Here is an 18,545-nt window from a genome sequence, read left to right as displayed (position 1 = left end):
GGGACTATTTGAATGCTGTGGCAACTTCACCCCATTGGCTAGTACAGTTACGCAAGCAACCAATAAGCTATCGGTGACAAACAGACACTTAAGCCACATATAATAAAGAAGTGTTATGTCTTCTTGATACAATGCCCCCTTTATCATTATGAAATGTCCATCTTTGTCTCTGGTTACCTTTGTTGTCTTGAAGTCAGTATTGTCAGATATGAGTATGGCTACACCTGTTTTTCTTTGGATATTACTTGCTTGGAGAATCTTTTTCCAACCTTTCACTTTGAATTTACTTTTGTCCTTGTAGCTTAGATGTGTCTCTTGAAGGCAGCATATGGTTGGGTTTTGCTTTTTGACCCAACCTGCTACTCTGTGCTTCTTTACTGGTTAGTTCAGTCCATTTACATTTAGAGTAATTATTGACACGTGAGGATTTCCTATAGCCATTTTTTGTTTTGCTTTCTGGTAGCTCTCTGTCTAATTTTGTTCTTTTTTGTTTCTGTCAGTTGTTTTTTCTTTGGTGGTATTCCATACTTCTTTCCACTATTTCTTCATTTTTAAAGCTGTGTGTTTCAGTAGTGGCTTTTTTGTGGATGGTTACCATTAGGTTAAGAAAAAAATGTTCATATGTACAAGAGTCCTTTGTCTTATGAGTGCTTCTGCACTGTCCTCCTTTGCTACTGCAGATCTTTATCCTCTCCCCTTTTATGTTTTTGTTGTCACAGATTATTCTTATTTATTGTGACCTTGTTGGAGCATTTACTTGTAGATTTGATTTGTTTTGTTCTTTGTGTCTGGTAAAATAACCCCCTTGAGTATTTCCTGCAGTGGGGGTTTTCTGGTGATAAATTCCTTCAGCTTATATATGTGTGTAAAAATGTTTATTTCTCCTTCATATTTGAAGGATAACTTTGATGAATATGCTGTAGTATTCTTGGCTGGTAATTTCTCTCTTTCAGTACTTTGAATGTTTGGGTCCATTCTCTTTTGGATTGTAGAGTTTCTGCTGAGAAGTCTGATGATTACCTAATGGGCTTCCTTTATATATTATATATGTTCTTTTCCCTAGCTGCCCTGAGGATTCTTTCTTTGTCATTGATTTTTGGCATTTTATTATGACAATTTTACTATTATGTGCCTTGGAGTAAATCTGTTTGGGTGTGGTAACTCAGTGTTCTTTTTGTTTCTTGGGTTTGAGGCTCTAACTCTTTCCATAGGCTTGGGAAATTCTCATTAATTATTTGTTTGAATAAGCTTTCCATTCCTTTCTCCTTCTCTTCTTCTGAGATACCCATTATTCTTATATTGCTCTTTCTGATGGAGCCAGACAATCCTTGTAGAGCTCACTCAGTTTTTTTTTTTTTAATTCGTGAGTCTCTCTCCTTTTCTCTCTGTAACATCTCTAGTTGCCTGTCTTTGATGTCACTGATTCTTCCCTCTATATGGCTTTTTCTGTTAGCTAAACTTGCTACTCCATCTTCAAGTGATACATTGAGTTCTTTATCTCTGTTTTTAAAGTTTCAATCTTTTTGGTGAGGTATTCCTTTAGTTTAGTAATTTGTTTTTTGAGCTCATTAAGTCGCCTATTGGTGTCCTCTCACATCTCATTAAGTATTTTTAAAACTTCAATTTTGAATTCTCTATCATTTAACTCCAAGGTTTCTGTGTGATAGAGATTGTTTTCTGGAGATTATTTATTTTCTTTCTGAAATATGTCTCTGTCTTGTGTAGCCAGATATTAGATTTCTTCTTTCTATTTTTATTTTATTTTATTTTTTATTTTTTTACAGAGGCAGAGATAGGGACAGAGAGATGAGAAGCATCAATCATTAGTTTCTCGTTGCGCGTTGCGACTTTCTAGTCATTCACTGATTGCCCTCTCATATGTGCCCTGACCGCGGGCCCCCAGCAGACCGAGCAACCCCTTGCTGGAGCCAGCGACCTTGGGTCCAAGCTGGCGAGCTTTCCGCTCAAGCCAGATGAGCCCGTGCTCAAGCTGGAGACCTCAGGGTCCAGAACCTGAGTCCTTCCGCATCCCAGTCCGATGCTCCATCCACTGCGCTACCACCTGGTCAGGCAGATTTCTTCTTTCTAGATGGCATTTGAGAGTGGTACTGTTAAGAACTCTAACAAAAAAAAAATTTGAATAATTAAAAAGTAGATACAATCAAAAATATAAAAACTTAACAAATTATGACAAGAAGAAAAACCACAGGAAAAAAGATCAAAAGCAAACAAAAAAATTGAAAGCAAAATACCCACAAAAAAAGAATAAAAATTAAAGAAAAAAGTGGAAAAAAGGAAAAATACATTTCGATTTTGAGAGGTTTCTTCCAGTAGATGTTGCTGAATTACAACTTTTAGCTCTGTGAAGTTCCTGGGCTATCTTCTGCTGAGATATTGCTGTCACAAAAATGTAGGCAAGGTCACAGTTGTCTTGGTTGGTGGGGCATGTTGTGAGGGCTTTCCAACTTGAGCCTTTCGGCTTTGGCTTTCCAGCTTTAGCTTTCCAGCTTTGCGGCTCTAGCAATGGCAATCTCAGGCTTCAGGGCACTCCTTCCATGTTTCAACAGACCTGGGGACCAGACATGGAGCATCTCTGTTCTTCAGGGGAGAGAATGGCTCTGGAGAGCTTGGTGTGGGGTTTGCCTGTGCCACTCTCGGTACCACGAGATGAGGGAGGCAGGATCTAGGAGGCTGGGGGAGGGGGCTGCACTTTAGTTTTCTGACTCTTTTGAGTGAGGGCTGCAGGTAGACTGTGGGAACACTGACTATGACCCCTCACTCTGGCCACTTTGGTTTAGCTCCCCCTCTGCCTCACAGCTTCTCCCAGCAGAAGGAGACCCAGTCACTCCAAGTTTCCCTCTCCATATGCCTCAGACTAAATCCAGAGATCCTGAGCTTCCATCCTCCCTTTAGTGCAGCAGAGAAAAAAAACCTAACCCATTCACTCCAGGTTTGTTTCCTCTTCAAAGTTCACTGAGGAAGCATTTATCTTCCACCCTCCTTTTCACCCATCCCACTTTTAGTTAATTCGGTGCATGGATCTTTCAGGCACACCTGTGAGCCCAGCTGGGATTCCTTTGCTGCATTATAGTTGTTCAATTTGTTGAAATCAAGGGGAGAGATCAGAAGTATCTCTCAAGTCACCATTATCTGACCTGTATATACAGTTCATTGTGGTTGAGCCAAAAGGGCAAAGATTGATTCCAACTACTAAGACAGGGAAACTTGATCTGGTTCAGAAGGAATTGACTCAAAACATGGACAGTCAACTATGTTCTTATTGATACAGTTTCTCTGTTTAAACTCGAAAGGTTAATATTTGAATAGAATTATGAATTTAGAATATGACATTTTGTATGTATGTAAAATTATACCATGACAAATTGTAAACCACCTTATTTGTTGGCAGAAGAAATTATTCTCAGCTATCCATAGATATTTTTACAGTGTGTATTTAGTCTAAATTCTGAGTGCCTGTTTAGTTATTAACAAAATTATTGTGTAAAGTGAAAATAAATTAAATATAAAGTAGAGTAATATTATTTGTTATTGTTCCAGATGAACATTACTCGAAAACTTTGGAGTCGAACTTTCAACTGTTCGGTCCCTTGCAGTGACACTGTGCCCGTAATTGCTGTTTCTGTGTTCATTCTTTTTCTGCCTGTTGTCTTCTACCTTAGCAGCTTTCTTCACTCGGAACAAAAGAAACGCAAACTCATTCTGCGTAAGTGTCTTTTTACAATTGTTCATGTATATAGATAAAAACTTGTGTTTTAAAAATGTAGGCCTGTTTAGAAATAATATATGCTCTGAGAACTCAAAGTATAGCCTAAGACAGTTCTCTACTTCAAATTTTAAAGTTATGCTTACTAATGAAAGATATGTAAGAAGTTTACAAGTATAGATAATTGAAAGTCAACATACAGTACCTTTCAGTTGCTTTAATTGAGAAAGCTTGATTCCCTGGAGTATGGTAGCAACAGCAGAGGAATAAGCAACATAGGTTTTAAAGACCTGAAATGCCACAGTAGGGAGATAGAGACAGCTCGTAGGCTCATTGGAGCCATGCAGAAGCACCTAAAAGTTCTCTAGGCAAGGAGAAACTGTAGCTTACACAGTTTATGAGCAAGTTGAAACTGCAGTTGCAAGAACATTACTGACATACAACATGACTTCTATACAAATTAATTCCTTTGTTCCCATCAAATAGAGCAGAGCAGAAAAAAGCAGTAACCAGAAGACGCTCATCTGTATCAGAATGAAAGTATGAGCTTATATTTTAGTAATTTTAGTATTTATTTATTTATTTATTTATTTATTTATTTATTTATTTATTTTACAGAGATAGAGAGTCAGAGAGAAGGATAGATGGGGATAGACAGACAGGAACAGAGAGAGATGAGAAGCATCAGTCATTAGTTTTTCATTGTGACACCTTAGTTGTTCATTGATTGCTTTCTCATATGTGCCTTGACCATGGGCCTTCAGCATACCGAGTAACCCCTTTCTTAAGCCAGTGACCTTGGGTCCAAGCTGGTGGGCTTCGCTCAAACCAGATGAGCCCGCGCTCAAGCTGGCTACCTCAGGGTCTCAAACCTGGGTCCTCCGCATCCCAGTCCAATACTCTATCCACTGTGCCACCACCTGGTCATGCAGTAATTTTAGTTTTTAAAAATATGCTTTTTTTTAAGAAAATAGGTTTTTTTTTCTCTTTTCAAATATTATTTCTACTCTAGAAACCTATGACATAATAATTCTTTCACCTGTAAATTTCTTTCTAACACTTCATGGTTTTTCTAATTTTATTTCTAATATATCTAACTTAAATGAAAAGGTAACTTGTAGATCAGTTTGAATGCAATGTGTAATGTCTTATCCCCTTAGAAAGCTAGCCACTAGAGGAAAGAGTATTTCATGGGTGTACTAAGAAAAGCTTTTTGAAGATTGCCAGCATTCTGTAAATCTGTAATATCTCAGTCCTAAAAACACTGATTTAGAATAATAACAAAATATTGCAAGCAGGGACCTCTCTGTTGAGAAACTATTTTTCAGGGCTTGGTGTACTTTTAAAGTTTAGCATCTTATTTGCCATGCAAATCTATTTAACTCTACAAAATTATTTTCTGCTTCTGATTAGGGTTGTTTTTACAGTCAAAACTCTATTATCTGTCTGTTTGTGCAAGCCACAAACCTTGTTCTCTTCTAATTTCTTAAATTTTTTTTATTTGCCCATTTCCTTCCCAACCTCTTTTCAATTCATCAGCAAATACTGCCAACTCTACCTCCAAAAATATATCTTAAACTGTCTTTCATGACCTTTACTGGGAATACCCTCGGCCATCATCCTGTCCTGTCTGCATTAATGCAGGAGTCTCTTGTATTTCTGCTTCCATTTCTTGACCCACTACAACCCTGTCTTCATATAGTGACTAAGGTACTTTTTTAAACACAAATTTTACTGTGCTCCTCTCCAACTTGAAACCCTTTTTGTGTTCCTAGATAAAATCCAAACTTATTTCCAGGGTCTGCTCTCCAAGCTGCATGTGACACTCCCCCCCCCCCTCCCTTTCTGTTGCACTCACTCCTCTCCTTGCTCACGAGGGAGGCCGCGTGAGGCAGCCTGGCCTTCTTTCTGTGCCTCCCAAATGCTCATTCACACAGTCTCTTTCCAGGGCTCTTGTACTGTCCTCCCCACTTTCTTTGACTAGTGCCTTGTCATCCAGGTCTTAGGTCCAAGGTTACTTACTCAAAGAGACATCTTTTGACCCTCCCCCCAACTTAAGTATACACCCTTTTTTTTTTTTTTTTTGTATTTTTCTGAAGCTGGAAACGGGGAGAGACAGACAGACTCCTGCCTGCGCCCGACCGGGATCCACCCGGCACGCCCACCAGGGGGCGATGCTCTGCCCCTCCGGGGCGTTGCTCTGTTGCGACCAGAGCCACTCTAGTGCCTGGGGCAGAGGCCAAGGAGCCATCCCCAGCACCCGGGCCATCTTTGCTCCAATGGAGCCTTGGCTGCGGGAGGGGAAGAGAAAGAGAGGAAGGAGAGGGGGAGGGGTGGAGAAGCAGATGGGCGCTTCTCCTGTGTGCCCTGGCCGGGAATCGAACCCGGGACTTCTGCACACCAGGCCGACGCTCTACCACTGAGCCAACCGGCCAGGGCTACACCCTTCTTTTAATTCTTCTGTAATATCTTTCTTATAATGGTATTTAATCACTTTTTAAATTAGTTCTAAATTTATTTGCTACCTTATTTGTTTGTCTCCCTTGACTCAACTGTAAGCCCCATCAGAACAAGGATTTTGTTTGTCTTGTTCACCATTATATCACCAGCATCTAGAAAGTTCCTGGCCCATAGTAGGTGCTCAAAAATACTTGAGTTAAACCATTATACTTAATATTAACATTTCCTAAAGTGTGTTTCTCAAAATACCAGTCCTGTAAATTATTTTTTATGAGCTTCATAATATAGCTGAAAATAAGTTAAAGACTCTGAGATTACATTTCCAAAATCTCATATGAGAACTTCTGCATAATTACTATTAATGTTACACAGAAGCATTGTTTATTAATTAAATTATAAATTTAAGGAAATGCTAGTGTAAGCAAACAGTTCTTGTGCTGTTACCTCATGGACATTGTAATTTACTTTTCTTTATTTTATATGTCCCCATTCATCAAGTCCTCTGGTAGCAATTAGAGGTTAAAAAAAGAAACAAACCACAATATAGCAAGTCCTCAAATAACTTTGTTATTTCATTATAACATTGATGAGATGCCACAGGAACTCAACTCTTCTTTGTGCAATTAACCTATGATAGTAGACTTGGTTTTGTTATACTTCACTTCTGTTAAAGTCACAGAACCTACCAGTGAGGTTAAGTGAGGCCTTCTGGACATTCCCTCAACACACTGATCATAATCCAACTATTACAGCAAATGCAGTAGAGGTATATACAGTGTAGTCAGACCACAGAGGAGGATAAGATTAACTGCGTTATGGATGTCAAAGTCACCATTAGATGATCCCTGGGGTAAAAATTTAAAGGATGTAGGGACTTATCAGTGAATAAGAAGGCAAAGAAATTATAGGTATAAGTACTCATTGGTACTACTGATTAGTTTTATAAATTTGGTAATTAGTTAGTAGAAACTAGATTACTTCTAGTCATTTCAAACAATGTAATTGGGGTGGGGGGACCTTTTGAGTTAATTTGCCTTCCAAATCCACTGAAGACTTAAGTAGACTTTTAGCTTGGACTAAAGTAATGCACTGGTCTAGGAAGTCATGTTATCATCTTGCTTTTAGAGTGATGGTCAGGGGAGACCCTAACACAGGGGTCCCTAAACTACGGCCCGCGGGCCACATGCGGCCCCCTGAGGCCATTTATCCGGCCCCTGCCGCACTTCTGGAAGGGGCACCTCTTTCATTGGTGGTCAGTGAGAGGAGCATAGTTCCCATTTAAATACTGGTCAGTTTGTTGATTTAAATTTACTTGTTCTTTATTTTAAATATTGTATTTGTTCCCGTTTTGTTTTTTTTACTTTAAAATAAGATCTGTGCAGTGTGCATAGGGATTTGTTCATAGTTTTTTTTTATAGTCTGGCCCTCCAGTGGTCTGAGGGACAGTGAACTGGCCCCCTGTGTAAAAAGTTTGGGGACCCCTGACCTAACAGAACCCTGGTTCTCATCCTTGACCATATATCAGAGTTGTCTGCTGAACTTAAAGACAAACAAAAAACCCAGACCCCTAGATCCCAATGCAAACCTAAATCCTAACCTCTCCTCTAGTGTTGAGAACTTCTGAAGTAAGTAGGTTTCTCCTTAGCCAGTGTAAGATACTTTTATCATGGCACGGTTGTTTTCCACTTCTGGAACATGAGAACATTTGTGTTAACTATAAGTACAAAACATATTACCAGGCAAACAGCCATGATTTTCTTCATTAACTCTAATGATTCAGTCCCATTAGCATCATGATCAAAATTGATTGAACATATTTTATTAGCAGCTATATATATTTGTGTATGTATTTGTGCATAAGTAATATACAACTCACTTTTCTTTGTAAGCCACTTAAATTTTTTTAACATTACTGAGTTTTTCCACTGAATTTAAAATAAAATTTATTGAATTTATTAGGGTGATATTGATTAATAAAGTCATCTAGGTTCCAAGTGTACAGTTCTTTAATATATCATATGTATATAGTACTGTGTGTTCACCACCCCAAGTCAAGTCTCCTCCTGTCCCCATTTATCCCCCCTTTACTCTCTTCCACCTCACCCCCCTTCCCTCTGGTAATCAGCATACTGTTGTTTGCGTCTATGAACTGAATTCTTTTAAGAGAAATTGAGATTTGTATTTCTAACAGACTTTTGAATGTGTAATTTTATTATATTTTATAGCACCTCCATTTTTTAAAATACTATTACCTATATCACATATTTAAGATTGTGATGTTCAATATGATATAAATTATGTCTTTTTTACTTGCTACTGCATCTAATAAAGTCCTATGCAGCTTCTAGCAAAGTTATGTTTTTTTTAAGATTGGTGGAGAAAAATAGGTTTTAATTCTTAGAAGATTGAATACCCTGATTCAAATACAGAATGAATAAATTAATACTATAGTTCTTTTTTGAATACTATAGTTTACATAAAAATAATGAATACTTATGTTTATAGAATTAAGTTTAACTTAAAATCTAATACTTTTGATTTATATAGCCAAACGTCTCAAGTCCAGCACCAGCTTTGCAAACGTTCAAGAAAATTCAAACTGAAACCTACAAAATGGAGAATTAACATCATATCCCATGGATGAATGGTGGAAGATACAGCTCAGTCCAAAAGAACATAAAGTTCTTAAGAAACTCAAGGACTTCAGATTTATTTTTAAATAAGAATTTTCAATTTTTTGTTCCTTCTCCACCCCCTTTTTACGGGTTTGGATATTTTTAATTTACAGACATAGCAATGTTGTGTGTTTTAACGTGTATTTGTTACAATAACAAAAGATGCAAGAACAATCTTTGTTTTATTTTATAGGCATATTATTACTATTTGAGACTTACAGTATTTCCGTATTAACGTATTATCTCAAGTAGCAAAAGTTTTGAAAAAGAATTATACTTGCCAAAAAGTAGCAGGTCCAAAGGTCAATTTAAATTACCATTGCAGTATTATTGTTACATACATATTTAATATGTCATATGTTATAAATAATAAGTAATTCAATCTCTAGTTTCCTTAAAGTCATTTTTGAAACCACTAATTATAAACCTCCCTAACAATTTTTAGAAGTGGGAAGGCACATTACATTTCTCTTTGTAAAAAGATTTATGGTAACTGGTTTCTTACTAGACTTTTATAAATAGCATTTTACACCTTATTTTTGCCTTTATTTCTTTCATAAGTAATTTAATATTATTGGACTGCTTCATTATATTCAGGGCAAGATAGATTCTTTTTATACCATGGATTTGCATTGTGAATTACATTCAGTTATTTGGCAATTTATAATTTATTACTACTTTAAATCAAATGTAGCATTATCACACTGTATTTAAATTGTGACTTTTTAAAGTGGAGATTTTGTCTTAGGATATATAAAGATTTTTGGAGCAGAGATAAAGGAGGAGTAAGAAAAGCTTAAGGCTCAGAAAGCAGACAGAGACCTGAGGGGATGCTACTGGTAAATGGTTCGTGCCACGGGCATGAGTCAGAATGAGAGCCCGAGTAGGTTAAGGTGATGCTTACTTTTATCTAAATTATTTAAATCAGATAAAAGTGATATGATTGGTATGAAGTCATATATTTCAGAAAACATTCTATTTGGAATATTTGTATCTTTTTTTTAAAAAAAAGCTTCATTTCAGAATTGTTTACAGTTTTTTTTCCCTCAGGTTTTTAGTTGTTAGGTATTTTCTTTGTTAATTCCTTCTTACCTTCTTGATGAAATAGGATTTGTAGTAAACGTTTAGAAACAAGAGTTTGTTTAAATGTTAAAAGAATTTGAATACCTTCATGTACTGTAAAATACTCTATAGAGAGACAACAAAGTGTTTTTATTTATTTTTAATCTTGCCATATCGGCAGAGTGAGAGGAAAGGCTCATCCTTGGATATGTAACATATCTACAAGCTGTTACAATTTTTCTAGTCTGCTTTGATCCATTAAAAATGTGCTGGGGTTTGTTCTGTTGTCACTGTTCCCACTACTGATACTAATAGCACTATTATGATCTGAAGCATATAGTTGAGGGCCATTGAGAGCAATCTTTCATTAATGCAGATAAAATCAGTTTACATGTGCAAAGGTACAAAATGGCATATTTGATTCTGTAAGCAGTGACTCTGAGCACTTTTGAATATTATGTATTTGTAAAAATCATTGCTTTTGGAAATGTTTGCTAATAAGCACTTTAAAAAAGAAAAGGCAGCCTTTACTATTTTTCTGGTTGAGTCATTGCTCTTTAGAAGTAGCGTCAGCAATAGCTTTCAAAAATAAGCATTAAGTACTACACTCAAGTGTGTGAATATTTCATTTTTTATTCGTTTTGAAAAATTCTTTGCATAGTTCTGAATTCTTAGACACACAGCATATGTGTATACAAGAACATTTTTAGTTTTTTTGACACTTTGAAATAAAAGAAGTAGCTTAAGGAAATTGCAGTGTCATATTTAATTTTTAAATAATTTTTAAAACTTCAGCTATAATTAAATATCATGTTTTGTTTTTTCAGGTTGTTGGATTTAAATATCTACTTTAAAGGTACCATCTATCTTATAATTTTGCTGCAAATAAAAATGTACTTTTGGATTTTGTTGTTCGATTCAGAGGTAGAAATAGCATCAGCTGTCGTATAAAGTATAACTTTAAATCACTGCATAACACCAGGGTTTATTCATTACCACTTGGTAAATGTTACTTCTAATGGGACCAGTATTCCGTAATGTTTCATGGATGGGCTCTACTATTTTTTTTACCGCAATGTACTCCCAAAAAAATGAAATGTTTTCCCAAAATGATGTTGTAGCTGGGTTGCATTTTCGACCAAAGACTTGACATCAGATAAGTAATAGACATCACCAGCAATGAATTGTGAAAGCAAGAATATACTAATAACCTATGCAACATTTTAAAATGGAAAAAAACTATGTTCCAAGTATATATTCTTAGGTTTTATTTCTTTAACCCTGCCAGTAAGTCTCCTTTCAGGGCTTGCAACAAATGACTAATCACAAAGGAATGTCTGAGGTCACAAGCCAAAAAGTCTTGGCAAACTTCCATAAAAGACCCTCCTTGGTCCAGCAGCCAATGGGCTAATGCCCCACGACCCTTCCCACTGCCCCTCCCCAAAAACCCTTAAAACCCAGTCCCAGGCTGTACCTGGTATGTGACTCCCCTTGCTAGTCAGCCTGGCAGGGTTTCTTTCTTCCTTTCTGTAAAACCTGTTACTCTGGTCTTTTTGGACTCCCATGGATTCCAACATTTGGTGCTGAAACCCGGGACGGTACTAACTGCCTGGATGATCCCTCTTTGCCATCCAAACTTACAACCAGGGAAGCAATGGTCAGCGGCAGCTCATCCGGGCCTTACTCCCTGATTTTGTTTGGACATGTAATTGTAGATTGATTGGCCAGCAATCTGACCCTGTCCCAAACCCCTGCCGGACCAGAAAGGTAAGGTTTTTTTCCCTCCCCTTCCCCGGCTGGCCTCCAAATTTCTCTCTGAAAACACCCCTTCCTGGTCAGATGGTTTTGACTTCGGACCCCATATCTACGAGTGGTCTGCCTCTACTCCTTTATGGACTTCTATGAAAGTCTAGGCACACCTAGTCAGGCCCCTCTCCTACGTCCTTGGATCTCAGCCTTGGGGTGATGACTTTCTGTCTTAGTTTCTCTTTCTACGGAGATTTTCTCCTCTCAGAACTGTGACTGAAGGCAGGGACGCCCCCTTCTCTCACCAGTCTCCTCTACTATGGGCTCCTCTCAGTCCAAACCAAACAGCCAGGCTCCCCTCGGAACATGGGCTCCTCCCAATCTCAGGCCTCAGAGACTAATCCTTTACTCCTTCGGGACTCCTCTACTCCTTCAGGACTCACCCTACTCTCTGAGGTTCACAGTTTGGGAGGTTTCTACTCCGAGTGGCTAGCTTCTATGGACTTCCTCGAAAGTCTAGGTGCCTAGCCAGGTTGCTTTCTACTACTATTACAATATCCTAAAAGATCTTGACAATTTCTGCCACCAGACGGGGAGGGCATCAGAAATTCCTTACGTGAAGGTTTTCTTCTCCCTTTGTTCCTGTCCTTAATTTCTGTGCCGCCTATTCTACACGCAGGCCGTTTTTTGGCCAGAGAAATCTCACCTAAAACCTCTGCTCCTAATCTTCCCTTCTCTGAAGACTTCCAACTCTCTTCCCCTCCTGCCTGACCCCCGGGGGCACCCCTCTCTCAGGATCTATCTCTGGTCCCTCTGCAGATCTCTTCCACTTAAGTCTCTTCTCTCTAAAAGCCCCCTCCCCTCTCTTCACTAAATTCTGTTTCTCATTCACTTGCAAATACCAGTCTCTCTTTCTCCTCCCCTGCTGGCCCCTCCCTTCTCCACTGTGTTCTTAAACCCCTCCTTCCTCCTTACAGATGGGCGGATCTATCTCTGTTTCTTTTTTGACTCATTCTCCCCTCCCCACCGGCTCCAGCAGCAGTGCCTGTCTGTACTTTGCCCCAATTCCCCTCCCCACAGACAACTATGCCTTTCTCCCCCTCACTCCCTACCCTCTCCTCAGAGCTCTAAACCTTTTTGACTCCTCTGACCACGTGGCACCACTACCAGAACTTTAATCTCCTCCTCCTCCTACTGCAAATTCTGACCCTCCTTTCCATCCAGCTGTCCACGCTGTCCATCTGTCTGCTTCCTCTCTTCCTCCCCTCTACACTGACAACTCCCTGCCATCTCGAAAAGCTTAAAAAAAAAAAACCCAAAAGTTGTCTGTTAATCTGTGTAAGTAATCTGTTTTGTCTCTTTGTGTCTGTTTCTAAGGCCTTAAACCAATAATTACTCGCCTCTTAAATCAAAGCTTACTCATCCCCACGGACTCTCCCTGCAATACCTCCATTCTTCCTGTTTGAAAACCTTCAGGGGCTTATCGCCTCCTACAAACCTTACACCTAATCAATGAAGCGGTAGTTCCCCTCCATCCAGTAGTCCCTAATCTCTACAAGTTACTGTCACACGTTCTCTCAAACTCCACTCACTTCACAATCCTAGACCTTAAAAATGCCCTCTTTACCATTCCTCTACACCAGTGTTTTTCAACCAGTGTGCCATGAGACATGGTCAGGTGTGCCGTGGGGAAATTAAACATGGGACCCCAAACTATGGCCCATGTGCCGGATACGGCCCGCGGAGACTATTTATCCGGCCCGCCCCCAGCCACCTCCATCCGAACATAAACATTCCCCTCACAATCCCTCCAGCTATCAGCGACAGGAAGAGTGAAGGCACAGGGAATGCTCACTGACCAATCACCTAGGATTCATCCCAACCACTAGCGATGAACCAATAGTAGGCCGCCTCTCATCCACACCCAGGAAGGTCCCCGCTCGGGCTGCCGTGCACTTGTCATTGTGTGGCCGCGGCGAGTAGTTGAAGCTGCTACTCCTCCCCATGGTCCCGATTTCTAATCCTGGTCAGGACTGGAGGTAAATGTTGCCACCACTGGATGAAGCCTCAGCCTCAGCTGGTTATGTCTACCTTGATGGTGTATATAGATATTTGACCTTTTTCTTTTTAAAAGAGGCCCCCGCAGAGGGTGATATACAATGCATCACAATGCATCACAATGTTATCTAACTTTAAAGCTAAAGTTTGCTGATCTTCCTTTGGACAGTTTTTGGTTATCTGTTGCCAAGGAGTTCCCCATTCTGGCCAACAAAGCTATTTTGACATTGCTCCCGTTTTCAACCACATATCTATGTGAGCTGAGCTTCTCAAGCTTGACTGCGATAAAAACTAAAACCAGAGAGAGACTGAGAACTGTTGAGGAAGAGCTTCATGTGTGTCTTTCTACCATTACTGCCAGGATATCCCTTTTGTGTTCATTGAAACAGGCCCAGGTTTCACACTAAGTGAGTATAAATACATTTAGAAACTATATTATTAACTATATGTATAATATGTACTGTGTTAGAGTGTCATTTTGTGTCATTTTGGTAGGTGGGGTGCCCCAGGATTTTGTAAATGTAAAAAATGTGCCGTGGCTCAAAAAAGGTTGAAAATCACTGCTCTATACCCTGACTCTTACTTTCTGTTTGTTTGGTTTTTTTTGGACTGACCCTGACACTAATGCAGCCCAGCAACTTATGTGGACTGTCTTACCCCAGGGGTTCAAAAACAGCCCACACCTGTTTGGGCAGACACTAGCTCAGGATTTAGCAGCATGCAATCTCAAAACTAGTACTCTCACAATATGTAAATAACCTACTCCTCTGCAGCCCCTCCCTGCCTGCCTCAAGGAGACACACCTCCACCCTTCTTAACTTCCTCGCTGTGAAGGGATATCGTGTCTTCTCTGCTAAGGCTCAGTTTCACTCTCAGTCTGTAGTCTATCTGGGCATTGCCTTAACCCCCAACACCTGAGGTTCACCCTAGATCGAACTCAGAACCTCCGCAGTCTCCAACCACCTACCACCATGAATCAAATCTTTTCTTTCCTTGGTCTAATAGGCTTCTTTAGACACTGGATTCCCAATTTTGCTCTCTTAGTCAAGCCCCTCAGTGAGATCTTCTGAGCATGGCTTTTAAGGTCTATAATGGCCAAGGGAGTAACAGAAAAGGCAAATAAGGCCCAAAAGAGGTCAGGAAATACCAGCTTTTGGCATATGCTCTTAAAGGCTCCAGCGCCCTAAAGGGCTTCATAGCATTCCACCAGGACCCTGCTCCAGAGTGGAAAGAAAGGACATTGAACTGAAGCCTGCCAGGCTTCTTGAACCCCACCAAGGGACACATCATTGCTGTGGAAAGAGGGACATGAGAAGGTAAGCTGCCCCCTTGCTTCATGGAGGGAGGGTTCAGTCTCTTCTAGCCCTGCTCCAGCTACCTGTGACCTGACCTTGCCCAGCATGCTGGGAATTGCCACTGAAGGTCCAAGGACATCATTCACGAGTCTAAGGTATTTCTACCAAATAGCAGATAAACTAATCTCATTTCTTGTGAACACGAGGGCCATCTACTATACCTTGCCTGAATATTTGAGTTTCATTTATCCCTCGAAGATCTCTACTGTGGGTATTGACAGTCTAATTTTGTTGCTTTATTTAATGTATAGTATCTCCCTTATTCCTCTTGTCTCAATGCCCCATGCCTATTGTAGGCTGGGACCTGCTGCTAATTCTAGCTAGAAGCAGTGGTCACTAGGACTTAAACTCTAGCTGCAAAGTGTAGAAATGTAACCACCCTTTCCCTAAGTACTTGCAGAATTTACAGGTTACTCAACAAACTGTTCAAAGACTGTCCAAGAGGTGCTTTCAGCATTACATCACCCAAGGACTGACTTTCACGTGGACAGGTCCACACACCATGATCCTGACAACTCCCACTGCTGCTAAAGTAGAAAAACAGCATGCCTTACTCCAACCACAAACCAGAAGCTGGTTGGTCTACGTATGGCGAATATATGAAGAAACTAAGGACTCTTTTAATCAGACTTTGGGAAAAGGGAAGCTAGGGTAAAAAGAAAGTCAACTTAATTGTCACTAAAAGTTAAAGATTTTTAAATCAAGAGTTCTGACTAGAAAGGAATTGTATGGTTTTGATAATAGAAGGTATAAGGTATGGAAATACTTTTGAAAGAAAAAGGAAGAAGCAAGTTGTTATGAAGGCCAGTTATTTCTGGATAAGAAAGTGCATGGAAAAAAAAAAGTGCATGAAAGCTGAAGGTTTATGTAAATTGCAGAAGGTTTGTGCAGGTTATAGGAGGTTTATACAGAGAAAAAAGAATTTGAACAATCAGAAAACTGGTTTTTGAAGAATGTTTAATTAGTCACCATAGCTAACAATCCTCTACTCTCCCCATTTATTGGGGCAAGTCTTTCCTTCACCCTGACTATCTGGAGCTCAGAAACAGAAAAACAAAACCAACCTTTTGTCCATCAATTCTCTATCCACCTCTCATCCTGTATCACCCAATCAGGGGCTTTCTACTTCTGTGGGACCAACACCTTTATGTGTCTCCCTACTAATTGGACAGAAACCTGTACTCTATCTCACCCCAAATATCAACCTAATCCCACTCCATGAGCCTCTTCCAGTTCCTAGTACACTACCCATCAATCTAAGGACCAAACGAGCTATACAGGTAATTCCTCTCCTTATTGCTTTAAAAATTTCTATAAAAATAGGTCTAGGGACAGGGGGACTCACCACTGGCCTGTCTTAATCCCACTCTCTGTCTCTCTCTGAAGACCAGCGAATTCGTAAAAAACAAACCAAGTCATGGAATCAGTGGTTTCGCACAAACTGGGTGTCTTGACTATTACCTTTCATTAGTCCACTCACTGTCCTATTTATTTTTCTAACTTTTGGACTCTGCCTCTTACATTTGTTCACTAGTTTCTTACAGAACCGCATGCAGACCTTCACCAATCAAAAAATTGAAAAAATCTGGCCCTGGCCGGTTGGCTCAGCAGTAGAGCGTCGGCCTGGTGTGTGGGGGACCCGGGTTTGATTCCCAGCCAGGGCACATAGGAGAAGCGCCCATTTGCTTCTCCACCTACCCACCCCCCTACTTCCTCTCTGTCTCTCTCTTCCCCTCCCGCAGCCAAGGCTCCATTGGAGCAAAGATGGCTTGGGCGCTGGGGATGGCTCCTTGGCCTCTGCCCCAGGCGCTAGAGTGGCTCTGGTCGCGGCAGAGCGACGCCCTGGAGGGACAGAGCATCGCCCCCTGGTGGGCAGAGCATCGCCCCTGGTGGGCGTGCCAGGTGAATCCCGGTCAGGCGCATGCGAGAGTCTGTCTGACTGTCTCTCCCTGTTTCCAGTTTCAGAAAAATACCAAAAAAAAAAAAAAAAAAAAAAAATTGAAAAAATCTATCTAACCCTACACACCAACCCTGAAACCTGCCCTCGCGAAACAGAAAAATCTGGAACTCTATAAATACACCCCTACCTGACAAGAAGCCACCACTGCATCTCTCTACCCCTTACTGAGAGTAATCCTTAGGCCATAACACCTCACCACCCCTATTCAGGAGGAAGAAGTTACAGAAGATAATGACCTCTGTCCCTTTTCCCTTGAGGTCTCTAGGAACCACTCTCTCTCTCTCTCTCTTTTTTTATATATCAAATAGTTGGGAATCTTAGGTTTCATTTCTTTAACCCTGCCAGTAAGTCTCCTTTTAGGGCTCGCAGCAAATGACTAATCACAAAGGAATGTCTGAGGTCACAAGCCAAAAAGTCTTGGCAAACTTCCATAAAAGACCCTCCTTGGTCCAGCAGCCAATGGGCTAATGCCCCATGACCCTTCCCACTGCCCCTCCCCAAAAACCCTTAAAACCCAGTCCCAGGCTGTGCCTGGCACATGACTCCCCTTGTGAGTCAGCCCGGCAGGGTTCCTTTCTTCCTTTCTATAAAGCCTGTTACTCCGGTCTTTTCGGACTCCCATGGATTCCAACAGATAGATATGACTTTCAAGTCTCCACCGGTTCTTTGCATCTAAACCCTGTCACCTACTGTTGTACCCACAGTGCCACCATTTTTCCTCTTAGCCCCAATTAGCTTCACCAACACTAAAAATTCAGGTGACTTCATGGGATTGTGGTAAAGTCTAAGTTTTCTAGTACTTTAAAGAAGTCACTTCATTGCCTTCTGGTTTGCAAATTTCTGCTGAGAGTTCTGCTGTAATTTTTCTATTTGTTCTTCTGTATGTTATGCTAATGTTTATTTTCTATCTGCCATCAAGATTTCCTTTTACTTTTTGATTTTCAGCAGTTTTACTATAATTAATCTAGGAATGTTTTCTTTGTATTTATTCTGCTTGGGATTCCCTGAGCCCCTTGGTTGTTTTCATTGTTTTTTATTAATTTTGGAAAATTCTCAGCCATTATACCATCAAATACTCTTTGCCCTATTCTCTCTTTTTCTCTTTCTTTCTCTCTCTCTCTCTCTCTCTTTCTTTTCTTTCTTTCTCTTCCTTCCTTCCTTCCTTCCTTCCTTCCTTCCTTCCTTCCTTCCTTCCTTCCTTCCTTCCTTCCTTCCTTCCTTTCTTTCTTGACCAGGCAGTGGCACAGTGGATAGAGCATTGGACTGGGATGCGGAAGGACCCAAATTTGAGACCCCGAGCTCGCCAGCTTGAGCATGGGCTCATCTGGCTTGAGCAAAAAAAAAAAAAAAAAAAAAAGAAGCTCACCAGCTTGGACCCAAGGTCGCTGGCTCGAGCAAGGGGTTACTCAGTCTGCTGAAGACCCATTGTCAGGGCACATATGAGAAAGCAATCAATGAACAACTAAGGAGTCCCAATGAAAAACTGATGATTGATGCTTCATAAA

At 40.2% G+C, this 18,545-nt stretch overlaps 1 protein-coding gene across 1 annotated transcript in view; it reads left to right on the top strand.

Annotated features, from left to right (window-relative positions):
* The window catches only part of OSTM1 (osteoclastogenesis associated transmembrane protein 1), a 49,391-nt gene extending 38,505 nt beyond the window's left edge, over nucleotides 1–10,886 (top strand). The window contains exons 5-6 of the mRNA XM_066248313.1: nucleotides 3,559–3,724; nucleotides 8,732–10,886. Of these exons, the coding sequence (XP_066104410.1) occupies nucleotides 3,559–3,724; nucleotides 8,732–8,787 (222 nt within the window). The 3' untranslated portion in view covers nucleotides 8,788–10,886. The remainder of the gene's footprint in view (nucleotides 1–3,558; nucleotides 3,725–8,731) is intronic.
* Nucleotides 10,887–18,545: the final 7,659 nt, after the last annotated feature.

The sequence above is a fragment of the Saccopteryx bilineata genome, chromosome 12, assembly GCF_036850765.1.
Source record: "Saccopteryx bilineata isolate mSacBil1 chromosome 12, mSacBil1_pri_phased_curated, whole genome shotgun sequence".
In the NCBI taxonomy this organism is placed as follows: domain Eukaryota; kingdom Metazoa; phylum Chordata; class Mammalia; order Chiroptera; family Emballonuridae; genus Saccopteryx; species Saccopteryx bilineata.
This window is presented reverse-complemented; position numbering and strand designations above follow the sequence as displayed.